The following is a 24,216-nucleotide window of genomic DNA, read 5'->3' as shown; positions in this document are numbered from 1 at the left end:
ATCTATTTACTCTTTATCCAGCTCCAAATCAGCTGAAATATTGAAGGAAAAAAATCATGGCACACATTTACCATCTTTAAATCTGTATTGACTTGTCATATTGAAGATAGAGTGTTATTGGTGCTTCCAAGTACTATATATACTCACTTCGAAAGGCTATTCTGAATTCCAGATCCCACCGCCGATCTCTAAAGTTGTCCGATCACAAGAACAGATGCCGGCTTGAGCTTAACGGCTGTTCTTTCCCACTGCCTACTTACAGTTTCATTTTTGCTCTCATATCTAAAGCCTGCACAATATATTACAGGACTACCAACTCTGCCACATTATTTGGGTGACAGAAGCATGGGACATGATGTTCTCAATGTGGTGCAACTAAATCAGCCCAGACTGGTCTTCATGTAGGCCATTTTTCTTTACTTGCCTTTACACTAGCACTACACTTAAAGAGAGCAATGAGGATTTTCTTACAACTCATTCTCTCAAATGGAAAGTCCCTCTACATATGCTTCAGGAAAAATTAGCTGCGCAATATGCACTCATGTGGCTCTTTTTATGTTCTTCATGTACCTCCCTCTATCTTTCCTTGTTTGGTTGTTGAGGGGCTTCTGCCCTCTTCTTCTTCTATCTATAAAGTTCACCACTACAACATACTCCCTCCGTTCCTAAATACTTGTCTTTCTAGAGATTTCAACAAGTGACTACATACGGCATAAAATGAATGAATCTACACTTTAAAATATGTCTACATACATCCGTATGTTGAGTCCATTTGAAATGCCTAGAAAGACAAGTATTTGGGAACGGAGGGAGTATATCATATGAGTTCCAGAGTTTATCAAGCCAGAATGTTGAAAAAGAAGAAAAAGAGAGCACGTAAGGGGTTTACATGCATAGTAACATTGACTCATAGTCGTCTCTGATGTAGTGTGCTGGTGCTGATACGCGGTGACCCGCCTGATTTATTTTTGACCTAAATGTGAAAATTAAGAGAACGGTGACCTATATGACACACTTGACCAAGTTAGGTGACCCAGAACGTAATGTACTCTAATAAAGAAGAATAAGTTAGACATATAAAGTAGCAAACCAAGGCTTGCGTTGTTCTCGGTTCTGCCTTGTGAACTTGTGGCACCGTCATTAGGAGAGCGCGGTCGCTTCTTTTCTTCCATGGGATGATGTTTTTTTTTGGAAATGGAGGCGTACCCCCGGCCTCTGCATCATAATGATGCATGCAGCCATCCATGAGATGTTGATGAACATGATGGGCATGCTTCTGCCATCTGACTTAGTTAATTGTCCAGTCCAACTTCAGTAGTTCAGAAAATCTGGACATAGACCAAAAGGCCCTGAAATAGTTCAGAAAAATAAGAATATTAGGATAAAAATTGAGACACAAATGGTACCACACTCAATCGTTTCAACCTAACTAGAATAACTTGAAAATTTACCAGTAAAATGGAAGCAAAAAGATAAACAACATAAGTGGTGGACAAAGTTCGCTGGCAATTCCGTAGTGTAAGTTTCGTGCAGTTTAGGAGTCTCTTCTAGTAGACAATGTTCGCTGGAAATTCCGTAGTATAAGGGGGGCAACTACCACTTGCTAATCCACTGGAATTTTGCAAGTCAGAAAAATTCTCAGATCAAAGTAGTCTCTTAAGCAGAGCATTTTCCAAAATTGACCTCTGCTCTGTAGCTATATATCCAAACAAGTTCTATTTACTACAGGAACGAGCACTAACTGGTGGACAAAGATTGGATGAATAACCTGTTAGTTGCAACAGCAGGACCTCTCTGCTCTGTCTTGCCAATGGATGGCAGAAGCTAAATGCAGACGGCCGGAGTTGCGAGAGGGGCCACTTCGAGACACGCGACGTCTTCCGTATCTCCTCGAGCTCTCCTGCCGCACGGGGCCGTCAGCATGCAACAACCTCGCGGTGCCGCAGCCGATCTGTCACCTGGGGAACAACAGAAAGGCTGCTTTCTTTCGAGTGCTTTGATAAAATAATCACTTATTACAGGTGGGTCCGGGACTACCTATCAACAATACATCTCCTTCTCGATGTATTCGAAATAGGGATTCTTATATTAACCGGAGTCTCTGAAATTTAACGCACTAAAATTCTGGAAAACAATCCTATGAAAACTGATACATTTGTTCATGAACCATCCTTCGAACCTCATGTGGCAACACAGATATCGAAGCATGTGTGTCTTCCTTCTAAGACTTTTGCATGTTGCGCCTCTGTGCCCCTTTATGAGGGCCAAGGTGCAGAAGGTAATGTCTATAACCTCATTGATAGCCAAGGCGTTGACAATGATGACTGTGAACTTCCGGTGCGGCTTCGGATTGCGATGATGTTGACACATCCCCCAATTGTGTAGACACAGACTCCCGTCAGAAAGGGAATGGTGGGGCTAATGGACTCATACCACTCGAGCGAGGAGAGGATACATGTATTTGTTTTCCTCCAATATTTTAGATGGGCCTAGGTCGGATTCAGAGGGGAGCAAATCTAAATTGATACAACACTCACATTGACATCCCAAGATGGTGGAGTATATATAGAACTTCTATACATCTTGCTTTTAATATCTCCTTTGTAGGAAGGAAAAAATAAATTGTTAGCATGGGATATGTGTTGAGCAAGTCATTCAAGAAATGTTTATTTAATCATGTGACTGAGTACAACAGAATCATGTGATCATCATACTTGCATGTTTATGTTCGTCTCCAACTTCCAAGTAGAACTTAGTATACATGGTACACTAGTTCTCTCCTGTGTACCATCACTCCAAGTCCATTCCATCATGAAAGACGTGTGAAACGTGAGAATAGACGGGTTTTGAGAGAGAGAGAGAGAGAGAGAGAGAGAGAGAGAGAGAGAGAGAGAGAGAGAGAGAGAGAGAGAGAGAGAGAGAGAGAGAGAGAGAGAGATTGCATTCTTGTAAAATGTAAAATAAGGAATGAAAGGAATGGTCCACACTTAGACAAACTGATTAGATCCATAAATGGAACAGTCTAAATTTACCATTTTCCCTTGGCATAAAAGGACCGATCGATTCTTCCGCGCTGGAAAGATAAAACTTAAATCACCATTACAAGAGCAAGAATACTCATCTAGACGAGTTCATTGTTAGTATGTCAGCTCAGACCTATCAATTATGTTGAAGGTTACTAAACTTATTCCGAGGGTGTCATCTAGGTACCCGCTCTTCTGACTTGCACATTTTGGTCACCAAAACCGTGAAATCTCCAATGCCCGAACTAGTGCGGCCATCCATGGTCTATAATCATGTTCCCAATTCTGCGGCAAGCCACGGTTGGAACTCGCCCACATGATCGATCACATCAAATCACGACAACACGCACACACAACAACTTTTGCCAAAGGATCATGTTGTGCCTTTCTTTTTTCCTCTTTTTATTTTCTTGTTTTCTCCATGATACAATCTTTGAACTGATGACGTGATGCATATATATAAGCTAGCCACCGACCTTACACAAACCCTATCCTACACGTATTGGAAATACTACCTAAACACCTCGACTCGTATACAAGTCCTAACGCGACTCTTACTACTTGACACACTGTTAGCAGTACACTAGGACACCTAATCTAAGTAGCCAGAACTAGTACTAGCTTTCCTCACGCGACTAGCTAGCTTGGGACCCCAAACGTTTACATAAACCAGATGACTAATCAAGATTACTCTAACAGCCACATGACGCCTATAGTCTATTGCATACCAACAGTGGCAATCCAACTCTGTTTCCTGCTACATCAATACAACAGTGGCAAATTTCAGCTATGGAACAGAGTAATTTTGGATCACAACGTAGGGATAAGGCCACCAGAGGAGGGCCATGCTGTCTATTGCGTATACTGTGTATGTTCTTCTGCTACAAGGTAGGGAAATGATCATCAAGAGAAGTAAAGGACCCAGCCACGCCACGGCTGGTATAAGTACGTAGGTGAGCTAGCCGAAACAACTTTACCATGAAAGTAAACAGTAACTAATCAACGGTAACTCCACGTCTTCTTCGAGGGAGGTTGCTGCTTTATTGGCGGCAAACCCGAATCCCGATCCCCTTGGCTGGTGTCAATGCTACATCCGGATCACGGCGAGGGACTCATGGAATATTTGGCGTTCAGGGCCCAAACACTCGGTGGGTCTTCGCAAGTCGCATGGTGAGCGAGTCGTCACATTTGTCAATGCCAAGCCCCCCAAGTTTGTGATGCACTCCCCCAGGTGGCTGTGACTTCATAACCGAGATGACAGATAACATCAAGAAGCTGAGGAGGTGGTGGGAGCTGACAGCTGCCCACTCCAGCGCCTTTCCTCGCTTAAGGAGTTGGTCGATCCGATATGAGTATACACGGTGTTCGATGACCTCTATCAGTACGTGGCCAGACCACATGGGAAATGTGGTTAGCAAACTAAAAAAACTATATTTTTTAAATGGAGGCAAAAGGCTTGCATAATATATTAGATAACACATGTGGAATAGTTTGGTTGTTTTACAAATACACCCCTTCTTACAGCAAAGGAATTACTCTCCCAACATGAGTGTCCCTAGCTTCTTAGCTCCCATAGCCACCCTAAGCAAGGCCTCTTTCTTGATGTTGTCTAGTAAGATTGTCGGAGGCGACCCTTTGTTACCGAAAAACGTGTGTTTCTCTCATTTCATATAGACCATGAGATGGGGATCATTAAGGATGCTATGGACTTCCTATTTGGTAGAGAAGCTTTAGATATAGACCAATCCGCCAATCTTTGAGGGAGCTTCGCAAGTGCCATGTGGAAGTATCCAAGTGGCCAAGTTCTAGCCAAGACTTGATCATTCCCAAAGCCTAAGGATGTACCGACACTTGACAAGAAGGTGGTCAATTGATTCTTGCCCCCTTTTGCAAAATGGGCGAACACAACAATTTGGGCACCCACGTGAAGAACTTCACCTTAGGAGGAGCCCAAGTTTCCCACATCTATTGTTCCATAGGTGAACGAGTCATGCCAAGAAACTGATCCTTGCAGGTGGACTCCACCTTCTGCTCGTTGTGTGCTTCCAAGAAATATCGTCCTCCGCCTCCACAAGGATAAATTTTCGGATAGTGGCCCAAAGCTCAAGAAATTGACGGAAATGGATGATGGAAAAAGTGGGAGAATTTTTTATCTTGGCCACCCAAGCATCATCCATTACAAGTTAGTATAAATATAAACCAATTAGATGCTACCATGATCATTTTGTTTTCCTCCAATATTGTAGATAACTAAAGATGGATAAGCAAATTTAAATTTATATCCCCAGTCTATTTCACAACCTAAGGCAGGGGTATATATATAGGACGTGTATATATCTTGTGTTTGTTAGCTCTTTTCATGAAAAAGAAATGGAGGAATGGGAGGGACATGTGTTGAGCAAGTCATTCAGGAAGCATTCCTCGCGTTTTGCAAGTACTGAGTAATTCGGTTGTGGCTACCAACATAACATGCAAATTGAGCTCTTCGCAACGTGAGATGTGTGTTGAGCTCACGCGCACCACGCGCTAGCACTAGAGGATCCCGACGGGACCAAGGGGCAGCAGATGAGCCCGTAGATCGGCGGGGTCTTCGGAAGTGACTAGTGGGAGGAGCAGGTGACGCAAGAATTGGATCTTGAGAGAGGTGACAGGGAAGGCAAACACAACTGCCACCTTCGTTCCTACGGGCAACGCCGTTCGTCCCTGCCTCCTCCGTCGCCTTCTCCGGTGACTGGAGGGGGCAGGGACCCCATGGTTTTGGTCCGACCGTAGATAGGATAGGCTTCATGTGTGGGGCGGCGTCACTTTTGACGATGGGTCCAGTCTCGTCTTTGACGACATCCATTGCGGTGTCGGGGAGCCGATTGGCTCAGTCTCCTATAGACCCTTTCGGTATGTGGGTTTAGGTCTCTAGCCGGTGGCCATCGTCCCAGGAGGTGTCACTGGTAGACAAGAGATAATTATGGTTTTAGATCTGGGCTTGAGGATATATTGATGGTGGCATATCTGTCGTTCGGCCTCGACAATGTCGACGGCTGACGATGGCTTCGAGTCTCAAGAAGGGTGGGGACGATCCCCAGTCGACGCAACAGAGCGACAAAGGCCTTGACGGCGGCGGCTTTCTTCATCGAATCACAACGCCTTTCTGGGCTATGGCTTTCCTCCGAGTCCGATGACACTTACTGGCGGTGATGGCAATTGCAGGATTACATGAGTTTCTTCTGCAAAGTTCTGTGAACACGTGTTGTCTTTTGACCCTTTCTGGTCGGTTCCGCGTGTGTGCTTGTATTCACCTTATTTGTGATTAATGAAACATGCGGTTAACTTCAAAAAAAAAGAGAATTGGATTAGAAAAGCACTAGTTGAGCATGCGAGAAAAAACCCTAGGGCTCTAATAACATCTTACTCCATCCATTCCTTGTCTTTCTAGAGATTTCAACAAGTGACTACGTACGAAGGAGAATGAGTGAATCACACCCTAAAATGTGTCTACATACATACGTATATTGTAGTCCATTTGAAATGTCTAGAAAGATAAATATTTTGGAATGGAGAAAATATGCAACTTGTATTCTTGCAAAACAAAATTTTAAAAAAGAGACCAGTATATAGGTGTAGGAAATATGTAGGAAACCCCTTATACAATAGGGTAAATACAAAAGAGTACATGGTTATAGATATAGTACTCTAACATACACATGCGCTGCTAAAACAGTACAAACATAAAAAACCACTAGTAGCTCTTGAGAAGAGCACCGCTGCTTAATTCAGGCATGCAAACCATCGAATGAAGCTGGATTGTGAATACAACAAATTGTTACTTGCGGAAACCGTTTACATAGGTTAAATAGTATACTAATTACTTGAGAATTGGATTAGTAACTATTTCACCTGCCCAAACGAGTAACCAAACTTAAATAGCATGATTAATTCCAGACATATACTACTTCAGACGTTGGTTGATGACAATCTAATTGAATTAATTTTGAAATTAGCAAAGGGAATATTAATCTAGTCTGGTCATACAAGGTTATGCAGCAGCCTGAATAAACAACATGTGCCAAGCTAACCTAGTCATTGCACAAGTACGAGAGCATGCTGAAATATAAGTACTAGGCATACATAACAATGTAACAGGATGTAAGATGAATGTTCTGGGTTAATAAAAGATGAAAATGACTAACTAAATTCGTCCTTGATAAATTGATTAAAGTTAATTCCACCGACCCAAGCATGCGTGTACGGAGACAAGTCCAATAATACTACCTTTTGTACGCATGGGCATATGATTGACATTTTTCTAAAGAAAAGGCATTGGCCGAGCCCGAGAAAAGGCTCGAACCTAGCCTGGCATATGATTGAGATTTGCCTACCGTAAGAATAAGACATAGGAGGACATGCATTTAACAGAGCAGCATGGTTAAAGAACCAATCAGGTTAGCACGCAAGTATAGCTACTAATGTTTGGTGTTTAGAAACAAGCAACTCATGTAATGCAAAACAGTACCCATATGCATGCAATTTGATCTACTCTGCAGGAGTTGCTGGTTAACACAGACGACCGAAGTGGTTAAACATCTCCCAACAGAGCACGTTATTCATGTTAATTAACTATTTTTTTCATGCTAATTAAGTAAGAATGAACAAATAAGGTCCAGTCTGATGTTAACTACTCCCTCTGTCCCATAATGTAAGACGCTTTTTTCACACTACACTAGTGTCAAAAAGCGTCTTACATTATGGGACGGAAAAACTATATACTAGTACAGGCATCACAGGGAAAGAGGGCTCTCCCCTCAGGTGCAGCAGATACCCATGGGCCACGGCGACGGGGACTTTGTGGAGCATTCCAAATAATACTAGTAGAATCTCCCTGGTATTGAAGCAGACAAAATAACTGTTTTAAAAAAAAGAATGTCAACAAGTTAAAGGCCAGTGTCTCCACTATGCGCCAATGTGATTGTGAGTCTATCAGCTTCTGCTAAACAGGACCATATGGAGTTGACAAACGTGAGGCTTTTTCCCAACTTTCACTTAACATGGAAAACCATATAGGAATGTAAAAGCCTGATTTTAACTAGCCGCTAGTACAGGCATACCAGAGAAATAGGGGTTTCGGTGGCGATGGTCGCCTCCCATGGCGACAGCGACGGACTTTGTGGAGCATTACAATTTACAAACAGTGGTACAGAAGCAGAGCACTCACTGGCTACAAGAGGCCTCAGAGGTAACAAACACTAAGAAAATGGATATTTTCCCCCTCTGAAATAGAACAAAAGAAATGTGTAGATGAAGAGTTGATGGCTTGATTCAGTTTTGGTAATATGAGACCAGCAAAGTGTTACACGCATTGGAGTTTTGATCCATTACTCACCGTACATAACCGGTAACAGGGACGTTAGCGGGGGCGCCACGATTGGCTTGGCAACCGGCAAGGAAGCATGGTTTTGCTAGAAATATGGAGCACTCAGACTTGTATATGCACATCTCATTGACAGGCTTTGTCAACTTAACCAGAACAGCAGGACTGCCATTTGCCGGATTAGGAAGATAATTGTGACCACCACCACAGCTTAGCAACATCAGAACCAAACAACAACAACCTGTTACTCCCAATCAGAGAATGATATGCAGCTCATCCCACCTCAGCTGTCAAAATTACTGCAGCAGGTCAATTCTACAGTTTAACACAAAGTATCTGAACAAGTTACAGCCCACTCTCTGAACCATTAAACGACACTGAAAATAGATATATACTAGCTCACAAACATGAGTATGCATCACAACATAGATATATACCAAACCTGGGAATTAAGCTAGCTACCAGCAGAGCAGGAGGTGCTTGTTTGACCCTAATTCCTAAGTAACATGAATAATAAACCAATAATAACACTAGTCTATAAAAGCAGAGAAGTGCCTGATTAACTACAGGAGGCTCTAAAGAAACATACGAAACAAAGACACTAAGAGAATGTAAATCCTTAAGAAGAGCATGCAAACCATCAACTGAAGCTGCACCAAAAGTAATAAAGGGAAAGTACACAAAATCTTACATAATACTCCCTCCGTCCAGAAATAGCGGTCAGCTCAAACGGATGTATCTGAACATCTGTCCGTTGCTTCTTCATTGAAGTGCATACTGAGAAGGCTCTTTCGGTTCCTGCAGCATCAGCCGGCAGCAAACATCCATCCACGTCCTCTGCTCTCGTAAGCAGACACCAAGTTATTCAGATATCTACAACACTATACTGGCTACAGCGAACAAACTTGATTTTGTACAGACAGACAGGACCAAACAGTTCACGGACCTGAGGTTTTTTCCTCCCAACTTGTACTACTTGATCTGTACAAGTATCGAAACAGGTAAAAAAAGAATTATATTTCAAATAGCACGTGTTGTAAACACGTTAAAAAGGTCAACAGTAAATTTCTTCTAAACTAAATAAACAGTGCTGAAACTAGATAGTACCACAACCAGACTAGAAACTAAATAGGAGTAGCTCACAAATTCTGAAACTGAAATATTCATTCCTCCACAGGCAAACACAGAGTTTTGCAGCAGAGCAGAGCAATTCAACTGTCGATCCCATTCAACAAGTACCGGACTGACTGATACCTGCGGCTGCTACTTAACCATCTTACATGCGAGGAAACTGCTGCTTAACTGTATATTATATATATATAAACTTATGTTTTATATGTCTGTAAAACTTGCGTCAAGCAAGCAGGGCCAGAAAGTTCACAGACCACCTAAGCCTTTCCGAGCTTGTACTTGATATGGAAATGGCTGAAACTAGAAATATATATGGCACACATTACAAGTACCCCAGCTTCTACTAAACGAGGCAAGTGTCTGAATCTTTAATAACAAGATCAAGGTCAGAGTTTAACGGAGCAGGTAACAATCATGACATAAATTGGTACAGTTTCTGAAGCAAAATAAAATAAACTACCATGCCCTTTCTATGTTGTTTCTTCCCTGTGTTTCCTCGCTTGACTGGACAACAGCAAACCAGATCAAGATGAGATGGTCTCAGCCTAGGATGTTGATTCAGATATGCTCCACTCGACGCCAAGCAGCAGCCGCCCTACACCGCAGGCCCTGACAGTTCTCGACGGAGAGCGGACTGCGGCACAGTTAAGTTGCAGAAGCAATAACAGCTCATTCCCCTAGCAGAGCAGAGCAGAGAAGAGCAACAATCAGGGATTAGGCCTGTCAACCACGAAAATCGACAGATAAAAGCCACAGTTGAAAAACTTTATTGAACAATTAAAGGCTAGTGTCTTCGCAGTTAACTAAGCAAAGCAAAAACAGATAGATACGATAGATAGCTCACAGACACACATGTGAGTATATTATCCTAACTTCTACTGAACCGGGCAGATTCATTTGATTCGCATTACAAATATCTGAACTAGGTAGAGGCCAAAGCTCAACAAAGCCGATTGATTACAGTCACGACATAATCTTGTACATTGTTCAGAGCAATTGGAATCCATGCCCTTTCTACATGGTTTCCAACCTGTTTACTCCTGCATGGCGGATTGCTGGCGCTCCTTGGCTTCTCGAGCGGCCTTCCTCCGCTCACGGACTAGCCTTGGCATCTCCTTCCATGTCTTCGGTTTAAGTGCCATCACTGCACATATTGCAAATGGCGTCAGAACAAACACATACAAACTAATGTAACATTCGAAAGTAAAATAATGGAGAACAAACTTGTACAGACATGCTGGCGTGGTAGATTTAATGGAATGGATGACTGCATCTGTTTATTAAATGTGGCAAAGATAGAAGGACGTGCTCCAAGCATACCTTCATAATGGGCATCTAGTTCTTTGTACTCGTCATCAATGCTGCCCAGTTGCTGCTGCAGGCATCTAGGGAGCTTCTTTATAGCAGGGCAGCCTCTAATTTCAAGATTCCAGAGAGACATGTATACTTGCGGCTCATTCGGCAGGGAAGCTAGGGTACTGCACTTTTGAAGATCAAGGACTTCCAGCAATGGGGGGTGCTCTCCTGACAGACACTCCAGCGATGTCAACCCACTGTTGCCAATAATGCGCAGTCTCTTGAGGGGTGCACGCAGACGGAGAGTCCCACCCAACATGCCAGCACAGTTCAGTATTACTAGAGATTCGAGATGGGGAGGAAGTAAATGCTCTCTTGCAGCAGCTGCTGCTGGTGGTGGTGGCTCTGGCATGACAGGACTTCTGCTTATGGAGGTAGTGACTTTTGGTTTCTGGAGCCCACCCAGCTGGCATGATAGGACTTGAATACTACTGCAGTTATAAATTTCTAAGGTCTTTAAGGACAGAGGCAGATGTAGAACCGCTGGTAAGCTTCCACAATCAGATAACTGTAGATATTCTAGGCATGGACAAAAGTGATTCATGGGTGAGGATGACAACTCTGATACAGCTGCAGGCATGATTGCCTCACTGCTAGAAGATCCTTGGACTAACTCAGCCATGCCCTGCTGCTTGCCGAATATGGACTCAAGCTTAATGCACCCATTAATATACATTTTCTTGAGAGATGTCGGGACGTTGAACATCTCTACTAAACTTGGGCAGTTTTCTAAGCAAAGAGACTCCAGAACTCTCAGGTGCTGACTCCTTTCGGATGCCAATGGCTCAAGAGGAGCTTGTGCATATCCAGTCAGATTTTCGCAGCTTGTAATCACTAATGTCCTCAAGGATACCAAGCTTTGGAACACTTTCTCTGGCCAGTGGACAAGCACATCACATCTATCAATTTCCAACTTTTCAAGGTGTACAAAATAGTCCCACGGCTCTAGTGCACCTGGTCCAAAGAATGAGTTGCAGCATCTTAGCTCCATCACTGTAAGAGGGGATTTCTCGTTCCATTTCTCCTTGCTGTCCACAGATACAATTGAAGTGCACTCAACCTCTGATGTTGTTTCTGTGTTTTCTAGATTCAATATCAGTTTGGTCAATGAAGAAAAATATCTATCTGCAAAATCGGAGATCTCTTGCCTACCATCTTTAATTTTTAAGACACTGAGTTTTGGTGCCTCTGGTAAATCTATCATCTTGGGGCACTTCTGAACTGATAGTTTCTCAAGCTGAGGAAACAATGTCCCTTCGACCACACCCCATCTTTGAAACCGCTCCAAGTTTTCCATTTTGAGCACCTTTAAGGCAGGAAACGCTGAGCGTACCAATCTGTAACCACCTTCAATACATGGTTCTTGAAGCAATGGTGCTTCAGGTAACGCCGTCAACTTTGGGCATTTCTCAATTGATAGTTCCTCCAGACAAGGAAACAGTATGTGTTCTCCTTGAGTCTCTTCCACTGCAGCCCATCTCTGAAAGCTCTCCAAGTTTTTCATTTTGAGCACCTTTAGGGCAGGAAATGCTGAGCAAACCAATGTATAACCACCTTGACCACAAGGTCCTTGCAGCAATGGTGCTTCAGGTAATGCTACCAACTTTCCACAATTACTAATAAACAACTTCTCAAGCACAGGAAATATTGTCTGTTCTTCTTGCCTCTCATCTATTTCCCACCATCTCTCAAAATCCAACAGATGTATTAGCATAAGCACCTTCAGTTTTGGAAAAGTGAAGATTGCACTGCATCTGAACAAAATTTGCAATCTTTCACAATGAAAAAGATGGATCTCAACCATGTTTTGCAGCATACCCATGCACTCTCCTCCATAGGAATATATCTTCAGAACCTGCAGCCCACCATGAGGTTTGAACTTGTCGAGCACCTTGCTGTCGCCAACCTCAGTCCATCTTAATGACAGTTCTCTGAGATCCTTCTTGTTTCCAAGGTTTGCCACTTTTGCCTCTGCTTCTTTAACATTCTCTATCTGACGTAGCTCTAGATAACCACCAAGGTTTAAATGCTGCAGCTCTGCAACATCACTGCAATCAGGGCCAGGAACTCCTGCCACAAACCATGTCAACGTCTGCAGGTTAGTGAGTTTTCCTAGTTCTGGAGGCATGCTCTTCAACTTCTGACATCCATGAGTGTAGAGGTGACGGAGGAAAGTCATATGCTTCATTTGCATTGGAAGTCGATAAAGATAACAACAGTAGGAAAGGTCCAACATTTGAAGGTTATATAGAATACTTATATCTTCAGGAAGTGATTTGATAGAACTGTTTGAGAGATCAAGGTACCTCAGGTGATGCAGATACATTGATTTCAGAAGAAATGATTCTTTGCCTCTAATACAGAGCTTCAAGGCGTGCAAAGAGCTATATTTTGACAGATGCTTCAATGAGCTTCGCATATGACTTTGGCATATCAGTGTTTGAATGGCAGGAGATCTTTTCTCCAAAGAATCATTCAAACTACCTTCTGTTCCTTTACATGATAAAAACAAATGCCGAGCAGTATCTCCAAGCCACTCAATTTCACTTGTATCCATAGTCACAGCAACACATTCCTTTTCCATAACAGACATTGCAATATCATGCATAAGATCGTGGATTTTACATGTATTTCTGGAATAATACTCCCAGTCTTCTTTACTCTTCTCTATATCCAGAAAGAATGACCTTGAAGCAAGCTCATCAAAAATAAGTTGTCCAATGGTTTCAAGACTATCTTCCTTGTGTTCAGGGATAAAGCCATTTGCGATCCATAGTTGGATAAGCCTCTGCACATTAATCTTGTAATCCTTGGGGAATATGGCACAGAAAGCAAAGCACTGCTTCATGTGTGCTGGCAAATCGTTGTAGCTAAGCTTGAGTATTGGCAAAATTCCAGTTTCCTCAGTGCAAATACTGCTTCTAGATGATATAGCCTTCCATTCTTCCACGCTGATCTTGGTACGAAGTACAGATCCAGTGCAGTTGCAGCTAAAGGAGAGCCACGGCATCTCTTCACAATCTCACCAACCATCTCGAGTAGCTCGGGAGGCTTTTCATTCTCTGAACTGAATGCTCTATCCAAAATAATCTCCTTTATGAAGTCATCCTTCAAAACATTGAGATTGTAGGTTCTAGTTGCACCCATAATTTCAGCAACTTGTTTATCACGGGTTGTTGTCAACACAGCACTACCCACGCTGCCATGCTGAAGACAGACCTTCAGCCTTTCCCACTTATGAACCTCTCTATTCCAGACATCATCCAATACAAGGAGATACCTTTGCCCGCTGACCAGTTTCTGAAGTCTATCCAGTGGTGGTTTGTCTGTATCATCATTTTTCTTGGGGGATGCTTCAACTATACTCTTAGCCACCGAATTCACATCGAAGGTATCAGAGACGCAGACCCAGAGCTTCAACGGAAAATGCTTCTGAATTTCAGGTTCATTGTATATGAGTTGCGCTAATGTGGTCTTGCCAAGGCCCCCCATTCCAACGATGGGAACTACTGTGAGATCTGCATTGCTAGCTTCACCAAGTAGTTTACCAACAATATTATTCTTATCTTCATGTCTGGATCTGCTGGCAATCTTTTGTGGGTCGATGATGACGTAATCTGTCTGTCTCCACTCCTTGGACACTGGTGTCTGCCTCAACTGATTAGACACCAAAAATGTCTGCCTCAGCCCAAAGTCATGCATCTCTGCAATGAGGACATTGATATCCTCCAGAATCCTGCAAAGCTTGCTACCCATTCTCTGAACGAAGACAACACGGTTGTGAGTGGGGAAGAGTTTTATCACATCAAATCCAAGCTTTTTGTAGTGTCCATTCTTCTTGGCTTCACGGCGAAGTGCTTCATATTTGAATTCATCGAAGACTTCATTTGCCTCATAGGCTACTCTCTTGAGCTCCTGGAGCCAGGCTTTCGCCCCTTCTCTGTTGGCTGTCGCCTGCTCCTCGGCGTCAGTGATGACGTCCAGGACGATAGGAAGTCTGCGTTTCAGAATCATGTGCTGCTTCTCCATTCCCTCCATCACATTGTACTGGTCAAGGAGATAGCTGGACGCCTTGTCCCTGAGCATGGCGACCAGTGGCCGGAGCGCCATGGTGACCACCAGCTCTGCCATTGGAACTCTCGGAGGAAACTCCTCCAACACAGGTGCACTGCAGAAATTAATGAAGAGAATGGTGTGAGCAAGACGTTCATAGGTAGATCTTGAACGAATTACAAGTAAAATCCCAATCTTGCAGGCATAGTTACCTTCACGAGCTTGCCCCTGATCAGCAGCACCCAGAACCAGCAGCACAGTAACAGCACGGAAGAAGTGGCCCTCACAAGCATGTCGATGCCAGCTCCAGCATCGTATCGGCGGCAGCAGCAGAAGATTCAGAGCCTGGCCGGCACCGGTGACGTGGCGCGGAAGGAGAAGGCGACTCCGGTGAAGTTATGGCAGCAGCCGCCGCGTGGATGTGTGGGCGGGGCTGTTTGAAGGCTCTACTCCGACGAACGGAAGTTGTGAGATTTCTGTGAGATCTTGAAGCTTTTGGATGGGTGGGGGTAGGATTCGGGGGAGCAGGAGCCAGCTTGATGGGGAATTTTGGAGCACAAGCCTACATTAGCAGAAGCACGTCTTGCTGGTCAGGAAACTGGAAGCGAACGTGAGTGTTGACTTTCTGGGAGCCAAGTGCATGAGCTTGATTTCTGGGAACCAATCACAAACTATCCGATCTTGCAATAGCTCAGCACTGGGCATTCTTTTTTGGGGCTGATATATAATAAGGACAACTAGCATACCACATTAACTGGTGACAGTAATGGGTACCTTCATTTATTAGCAGGAAAAAGCTAGACTAACCCCTCTTATTGCAAGTCAGAATGAAGATTTCTCGTTCTTAATATTGCAAGTAGATCACTCTATTATATATTTACGTCAGTAGATCCAATGCAGTTTTTCGGAAGTGATAATGGATTGGCTGTGAACTCGGAAAATAGTAAGAATTTTCTTTCCGAATACATACAAGAGGTTGCAGGAATGCAAATTAAACAATTACCTCAACTGACGGGTGACAGCACACATACAGTACACCTACAAAATACAATTCATCTCGAGGACCACAATATTGGTTTTCGTGAATTCATTGAAACTTGAATGCATCACATGCTTTCTGCTGACAAGAGAAGACCCGAGGGCAAGTGGTTATTTTCTTGTCTTTTTTAATGACACCCCTAATTAACATTGAGTACAGGATCGGATCTCAAAGATAAGAATAATCAGCTGGCAGATGATTATCTCTTGTGCATATGGACAAACGATATATACTTTTGTACTGATATGATAATTTGTGTTATTCAACGATGAAAGATATGTATGATTGTGAGATACAATTTCGACACTTAATAGGTTCTGTTATTTTGAGGCAGTGAAGACCAGAATAAAGGACTATACGGAGTTCTTATCAGTTTAACGCGATCCGCCTAACAAACTAAAATCAGATGTAACCTAAATTTTTAACCATACAACGGAGGCAGCAAAAATAAAGATAAAGAGCTTAACGAGATCCGCTTATAACTAACTAAAATCAGCTGAAACCTAACTTTTTAACCATACAACAGAGGAAGCAAAAATGAAGACAGAGAGCTAAAAAAATAGTGACGTATACATTAGAAGATAAATTCCAGTGCCCTTTTATTGATCATCACTGCCTATGGCCATATAATTTGCTATTAGATCATCATTATATTATATATTTATGTGGGTACATCGAATGCAGTTTTTCCAAAGTGAAGATACATTGGCGGTGAACTCAGCAAATAGTAAGAGTGTCCTTTCCAGATACAAGAAGTTGCAGGAATGCAAGCTAAACAATTACCTCCACTGCTGGCTGACAGCACACATACAGTGCACTTACAAAATACAATTCATCACAAGTACCTGCTGCATAGGGAGGACCACAATATTGGTTTTCGTGAATCTTGAATGCATCACATGCTTCCTGCTGAAGAGAGAAGACCCGGTGGCAAGTAGTTAATTTCTTGTCATTTCTTAATGACACCTCTAATAAGATTGAAGAGGTATGATCGATCTCAGAGATGAGCATATAATAAGCTGGCAGATGATTATCCCTTGCTCATATGGACAAAAGATACACTTAATATACTGATATGATAAAACACAACTTGACAATCTCCTGTTATTTGACGATGAAAGATATGTATGAGTATGCGATACAATTTGGTGAGCTTTTTTATTTTTGAGGGATACGATTTGTTGAGCTTAATATGTTCCGTTATTGTGAGACGGTGAAGAGCGGAATAAAGGGTCGTGTCATCGTGTGGAATTCTTTTTATCATCTTAACGAGATCGCTTGACTAACTAAAATCAGATGAAGCCTAACTTTGCAGCCATACAACAGAAGCAACAAAAGTAAAGACAAAGAGCTAGAACAACAGTGGCATTCGAAGATAAATTCCAGTGCCCTTGTATTGGTCACCGCCTATGGCCATATAAATGAGATCTGCGACTCGGCCAGCTGCAACATGCCTCTAGCTAGAAAGCACATTTCCTCTGATGCACATATGAAATACGACAATACAAAACAGAATAAACACTGAGATTATAATTATAGAGATGATTGGATATTGTAACTAACATGGATATCGCTGCACAGAAGACGGACTTTCTTGCCAGACATCAGAGAGAAAAGGAATGTCCATGCCAACTGCTTCTCGTCCACCTGCATAGCACGCATAGGCACAAATTTGATGCTTATTTGAAGTGGCATCCACATAAAGCACAGAGTTACTCAGCTAGCAAAGCCACAAATGTACGTACATCACTGTCAGGCTACGCAGCTGAATTCTGCAAGTGGGTCATTGTATTAGATATTTGAGAGAATTCCTTATTTGACATTCTCTTAAAATTGTGTTCCTTATTTGACACGGGAAAAAATTTCTTCCCTATATGACTTATAGTCTTAATTTCTTTCCCTATATGACACTCTAGTTCATTTTGTACACGTGAAAAGACCTTTTTGCCCCTGTACATAATGTGACCAGAAATATGTAGCATTGAGCCTAATTAGGAAAAAATCGTTTCTAAGAGTGAGCACAGCTGAACATGTTATCTCCTCCGTTGGTCTTTTTTGGGATGCATGTGTATTCTGTATACCTGAGCGCATGCATCCAATGTATTTAGAACGTATTCAGCTGTGGGTCTAGTTCATGCGGTATGGTTTGTGAGTGTGATTGTTTGACGTACTTTTGTACGTGTGCTTTAACACTAAAATGCATTCTTAAAAATGAATGAATTTTTTAAGCATTTTTGTGTGTGCTTCCGTGATCGCCTACGTGCATGCCATTAGTGCATGTGCACGTATTTGCAAGTATGGAAGGAAGTTGCGTGCTAGCACGAATGTAGGCCCGGTTCGGTGCAGCCAACATACGTATGTATATGAACCGGGTCATACGAAGCTAGAATACATGTATTCGCTTGATCGTCAGGGTGCGCGTACGTATTTAAATATCTACGCTCCGGCCGGCAAGCTGGCCACGTATATGTACACAAATACGTATAGACAACTAGCTGAGGTCAATTAGCACATGAACCATCGAAGGCCTCGGTCATGATTTCTTAGCACAATAGTAAATCGACTGACATGACAATACCAGCATATATGATGTCACATATGGATAACTCGACTGATTTTTTTGGAACAACTATTATCTTGTACATATTTGCGGTCACATTATACATATGGGTAAAATGGTCTTTTCACGTGAACAAAATGCACTAGAGTGTCATATAGGGAAAGAAATTAAGACTATAGGTCATATAGGGAAGAAATTTTTTCTAGTGTCAAATAAGGAACATGATTTTAAGGGAGTGTCTAATAAGGAATTCTCTCTAGATATTTATGCCAGTAAATCCAAAGCAGTTTTTCAAAATTTTCGCTCCATTGGCTGTGAACTTAGCAAATATGATTTACTTTTTCCAAATACCAGAGGTCACAGGAATGCAAATCCAAAAATTACCTCGACTGACTAGACGTGTGTCAGCATACTTGTGCAAAAGACAATTCATCTCTGAGTTCCTGCCACGGATGGAAGGCCAGAACATTGGTTTTCTTAATTGGTTGAATCTTAAATGCATCAAATGCTTCTTCAAGAGATAAGACCCAGAAATGGCTTTTAGAGCCCAGAAGACGCCTGTATTTTTTTTTAACACTGGCAATAATGGTGGATGGATCTAGGTGGTATTTCGGGTTTCTTTTTCAAGAATACGCTCAGGTCGTCACACAGGTCATTCGTTTGCACCAGCTGGTTGGTGCACTGTCCCTCTCTCTAACTGTGACTTTAAAATTAAAACATCTAATTAAGTGTACATTTTGATATACTAAAGTGCATATCAGCAGGAAAAACACAAATCAGCACTGGCATGTTCTCAAGAAGTCTGACCTTTTTGGTTTTACGCATAATATAATTGGAGATTAGGGGAGCATATTTTCAGAAATAGCACAGATTAGCACAGGCCTCCTGGCGAGACCAACATATCCCAAATTGCCAACAATACTACACAGATTAGCACAAGCACAGTGCAAAATGGAGAAGATAATGGTGTGAGCAAGATGTGTTTGGTTTGCGTGTGAGAAAAATGGAAGCCAACGTGAGCATTGACTTTCTCTCTTGAGTGGGTGACTTTGATTTTTGGTAACCAATCACAACCATCAACTCTCACAACAGCTCGGCACTTGGCATTCCTTTTGAGCTGACATATAATAAGGATAGCTTGGATACCACGTTAACAGCTGGGGGTATCTTCATTTCCTAATAAGGCACAGCTAAACAAACTCCCTTATTGCAAGTCAGAATGAAGATTTCTCGTTCGTAGTATGCAAGTAGAGATTATACTATTATTTATCTCAGTACATCCAATGCGGTTTTTCAAAAGTGACAATGCAATGGCTGTGCACTCAGCAAATAGTAAGAATTTTCTTTACAAATACAAGAAGTTGCAGGAATGCAAATTAAACAATTACCTCCACTGCCGGCTGACAGCACGCATACAGAGCACTTACAAAATACAATTCATCTCAGGTACCTGCTGCACAGGGAGGACCACGATATTGGTTTTCGTGAATTCATCGAATCTTGAATGCATCACATGCTTCCTGCTCAAGAGAGAAGACCCGGTGGAAAGTGGTTAATTTCTTGTCCTGTTTTAATGACACCTCTAACTAACATTGAAGGGCATGATCGAGCTCAGAGATGAGCATAATAAGCTGGCAGATGACTATCCCTTGTTGATATGGACAAATGATACACTTACTATACTGATATGATAAAACACAACTTGACAATCTCCTGTGATACAATTTGGTGAGTTTATTTTTTATTTTTGAGGGACACAATTTGGTGAGCTTAATATGTTCCCTTATTGTGAGACAGTGAAGAGCGGAATAAAGGGCAGGGTGGAATTCTCTTTATCAGGTTAACGAGATCAGATTAACTAACTAAAATCAGATGAAGCCTAACTTTGCAACCATACGACGGAAGCAACAAAAACAAAGACAGGGAGCTAGAAACAACAGTGACGTTAGAAGATCAATTCCAGTACCCTTTTATTGATCGCTGCCTATGGCCATATACATGAAACGAGATCTGGGACTCGGCCAGCTGCAACATGCCTCTAGAAAGCACATTTGCTCTGATGCACATATGAAATACGACAGTACAAAACAGAATAAACACTGAGATTATATAGATGACTGGATGCTGTAACTAACTTGGATATCGCTGCACCGGAGACGAACTTTCTTCTCAGACATGGGAGAGAAACGGAATGCCCATGCCAACTGCTTCTCCTCCACTCCACCTGGGTAGCGCGCGTAGGCGGAAATTTGATGATTACTTGAAGTGACATCCACATAAAGCACGGAGTTGCTCAGCTTCCAAAGCCACAAATGTAGTAGTATGTCACTGTCAGGCATCTGAATTCTGCTTCCTGACCCTCCTGATCCACGCAGCTAGCATGGAGATGGGCACGCCTCTCGAATTCATGTGAATCGAATCGCTGGAAGAGACGGACGGACAGGATCGATACCTTGTGTCGACCGGGAGGGGAGGCCTACGGCGCGCAGCCGACGGGGGAGCTCAGAGACCATCTGCAACGGAAGTAAAAAGAGCTGTTAGAAGAGGATACGAGAGAGGTTGAGGGTAGGGAGGAATGGGAAGGGGAACGAGTGGGTACCTCGAGCGGTGGCGGTGGCGGTGGTGGTGGGGGGCCGGATGCGGAGGGTGGGAGGGAGGCCGACGCCTCCGCCGCCGCGCGCGTACGTGGAGCGGCCGCGGGCGGTGGGGTCCGGGAGACGTCGTGCGCCGGCGAGCGATCCGGCCGGCGAGGAGGACGGGGAAGGGGAGACGAAGACGACGCAGATCGGCGGAGTGTGGGCTGGGCTTCTGACGTTGGGGCCTCCGAAAACTATAGCCCAGTTCGAATTTGGTGCCCTAACACACACATCGCTTACGTTGGGCCTAATCTCTCGTTCCAGGCTGGGGCCTCTGTTCCAGCCCCATCTATCATTTGCCCCCAAAAAAATCCTTCACCCATAGATGGAACTATTTCTCTCAAAAAAAAACATAGATGGAACTGATTGTCTCAAAAAAAAAAAACACGGAACTGATGATTTATCTAAAAAAAAAAGATGGAACTGGTGATGACGTGTCTAGAGTTAGGACCGGATATATGCTAGTAGGAGTAGCTTGTAAGCAATTACCATCCTTTACGTGTAAAGGGAATTCAATGAGTCATGTCATGCTCTACAGGCGTCATTTCATCTTATCATCTTAGAGGAAAATACAAAGTTAGTTTTATGAAAAGCAACCGAGTCTAGAAGAACCCTCCAGACGCAAGGCTTTAACAATCGAGCATATCTTAACAGCCCACACACGATTGCAACTTAGTCCTACACAAGTTTTGCCTTTCTTGTTTATGGCTGACAACCTATACAAGGTTCCAAACTCGGTTGCAAAAGTGATACTATACAGATAAGTGTGTGACATGTAAAGTGAATAAGGCAAGTCATCTTTAGCAAGCATCAGGATTTCTATACTTTGTGTATGATCATATGCACAACTAAAAAGAAACTTTGATGATCAATCCAAAAGTATGCGTGTAGCTAGTGCAACCTAACACACTGTATCAAAAATCATTTTAGATGCATCCAAACAGAATTATTAAAGCTAATGCAAAGAAGAAAAGAGGTGGTGCCCTGGCTACTATAAATAGGCATGAAGTATAAAGATCATCACAAACACAAGCATCAAAACCAGGAAATACTAGTTAACACTAGTCCACCATGAAGACCTTCCTCATCTTTGCCCTCCTCGCCGTTGCGGCGACAAGTGCCATTGCACAAATGGAGAATAGCCACATCCCTGGTTTGGAGAGACCATCGCAGCAACAACCATTACCACCACAACAAACATTATCGCACCAACAACCACAACAACCCATCCAACAACAACCACAACAATTTCCACAACAGCAACCATGTTCACAACAACAACAACAACAACAACAACAACAACAACAACAACAACAACAACAACAACAACAACAACAACAACAACCATTATCGCAGCAACAACAACCACCATTTTCACAGCAACAACAACCACCATTTTCACAGCAACAACCACCATTTTCGCAGCAACAACAACCAGTTCTACCGCAACAGCCATCATTTTCGCAGCAACAACTACCACCATTTTCACAACAACAACCACCGTTTTCACAACAACAACAACCAGTACTACCGCAACAACCACCATTTTCGCAACAACAACAACAACAACCAATTCTACCACAACAACCATCATTTTCGCAACAACAACAACAACTAGTTCTACCGCAACAACAAATACCATTTGTTCATCCATCTATCTTGCAGCAGCTGAACCCATGCAAGGTATTCCTCCAGCAGCAATGCAGCCCTGTGGCAATGCCACAAAGTCTTGCTAGGTCGCAAATGTTGCAGCAGAGTAGTTGCCATGTGATGCAACAACAATGTTGCCAGCAGTTGCCGCAAATCCCCCAGCAATCCCGCTATGAGGCAATCCGTGCTATCATCTACTCCATCGTCCTGCAAGAACAACAACAGGTTCGGGGTTCCATCCAAACTCAGCAGCAGCAACCGCAACAGTTGGGCCAATGCGTTTCCCAACCCCAACAGCAGTCACAGCAGCAACTCGGGCAACAACCTCAACAACAACAATTGGCACAGGGTACCTTTTTGCAGCCACACCAGATAGCTCAGCTTGAGGTGATGACTTCCATTGCGCTCCGTACCCTGCCAATGATGTGCCGTGTCAATGTGCCGTTGTATAGGACCACCACTAGTGTGCCATTTGGCGTTGGCACTGGAGTTGGTGCCTACTGATAAGGAAAGGTCTCTAGTAATATATAGTTGGATCACCGTTGTTTAGTCGATGGATATGTCGATGCAGCGGTGACAAATAAAGTGTCACACAACGTCGTGTGTGACCCGCCCAAACTAGTTGTTTAAATTCTGAAATAAAATACAAATAAAGTTGTATCAAGACAATGTTCATATTGACATTGTGTGGATGTCGATCTGATTGTCATGCTTGCAAGTTCATAAGTTTGTCTTTCCTGGTCACAAGCGCAACCTGGTGCCTTAATTAATTATCCATGTGTTGGAATAATCACTATTTAAATATAATAGTGTTACTACAAAATTTGGGTTGAACTCTTTATAATGTGCCGTGTCAATGTTTCATGCTATGATTAGGTTTACCTTAATATTTCTTTTGAGTTGCGGATGCTTGCAATAGGGGTTAATCATAAGTGGGATGCTTATCCAAGAAAGAGCAGTATCCAAGCACCGGTCCATCCACATATTAAATTATCAAAGTAATGAACGTGAATCATATGAGCGTGATGAAAACTAGCTTGACGATAATTCCCATGTGTCCTCGGGAGCGTTTTCCTTCATATAAGAATTTGTCCAGGCTTGTCGTTTGCTACAAAAAGGATTGTGCCACCTTGCTGCACTTTATTTACTGTTGTTACTTGTTACCCGTTACGAATTACCTTATCACAAAACTATCTGTTACCGATAATTTCAGTGCTTGCAGAGAATACCTTACTAAAAACCGCTTGTCATTTCCTTCTACTCCTCGTTCGGTTCGACACTCTTACTTATCGAAAGGACTACGATAGATCCCCTACACTTGTGGGTGATCAGCGAGCGCGGCCAGGCGGTGGCTACATGTGCGAAGTAGGGTGGTCGACGCAGATTTTTTAAAATAAAAAATTTCT

At 42.8% G+C, this 24,216-nt stretch overlaps 1 protein-coding gene and 1 pseudogene across 1 annotated transcript; one reads left to right on the top strand and one right to left on the bottom strand.

The window, feature by feature from the left end:
- Window positions 1-9,807: 9,807 nt before the first annotated feature.
- On the bottom strand, window positions 9,808-16,764 carry LOC123103022 (putative disease resistance protein RGA3; annotated as a pseudogene).
- A 5,407-nt stretch (window positions 16,765-22,171) lies between these two features.
- Window positions 22,172-23,474, top strand: LOC123103014 (glutenin, low molecular weight subunit 1D1-like). Its single transcript, XM_044524502.1, has one exon. It carries the CDS (start codon window positions 22,232-22,234, stop codon window positions 23,312-23,314), a length of 1,083 nt encoding a protein of 360 aa, XP_044380437.1. The 5' UTR covers window positions 22,172-22,231; the 3' UTR covers window positions 23,315-23,474.
- Window positions 23,475-24,216: the final 742 nt, after the last annotated feature.

This window comes from Triticum aestivum, chromosome 1B (assembly GCF_018294505.1).
Source record: "Triticum aestivum cultivar Chinese Spring chromosome 1B, IWGSC CS RefSeq v2.1, whole genome shotgun sequence".
NCBI classification, from domain to species: Eukaryota; Viridiplantae; Streptophyta; class Magnoliopsida; order Poales; family Poaceae; genus Triticum; species Triticum aestivum.
Note: the sequence above shows the minus strand (reverse complement) of the source record. Positions and strands in the feature narration are given on the sequence as shown.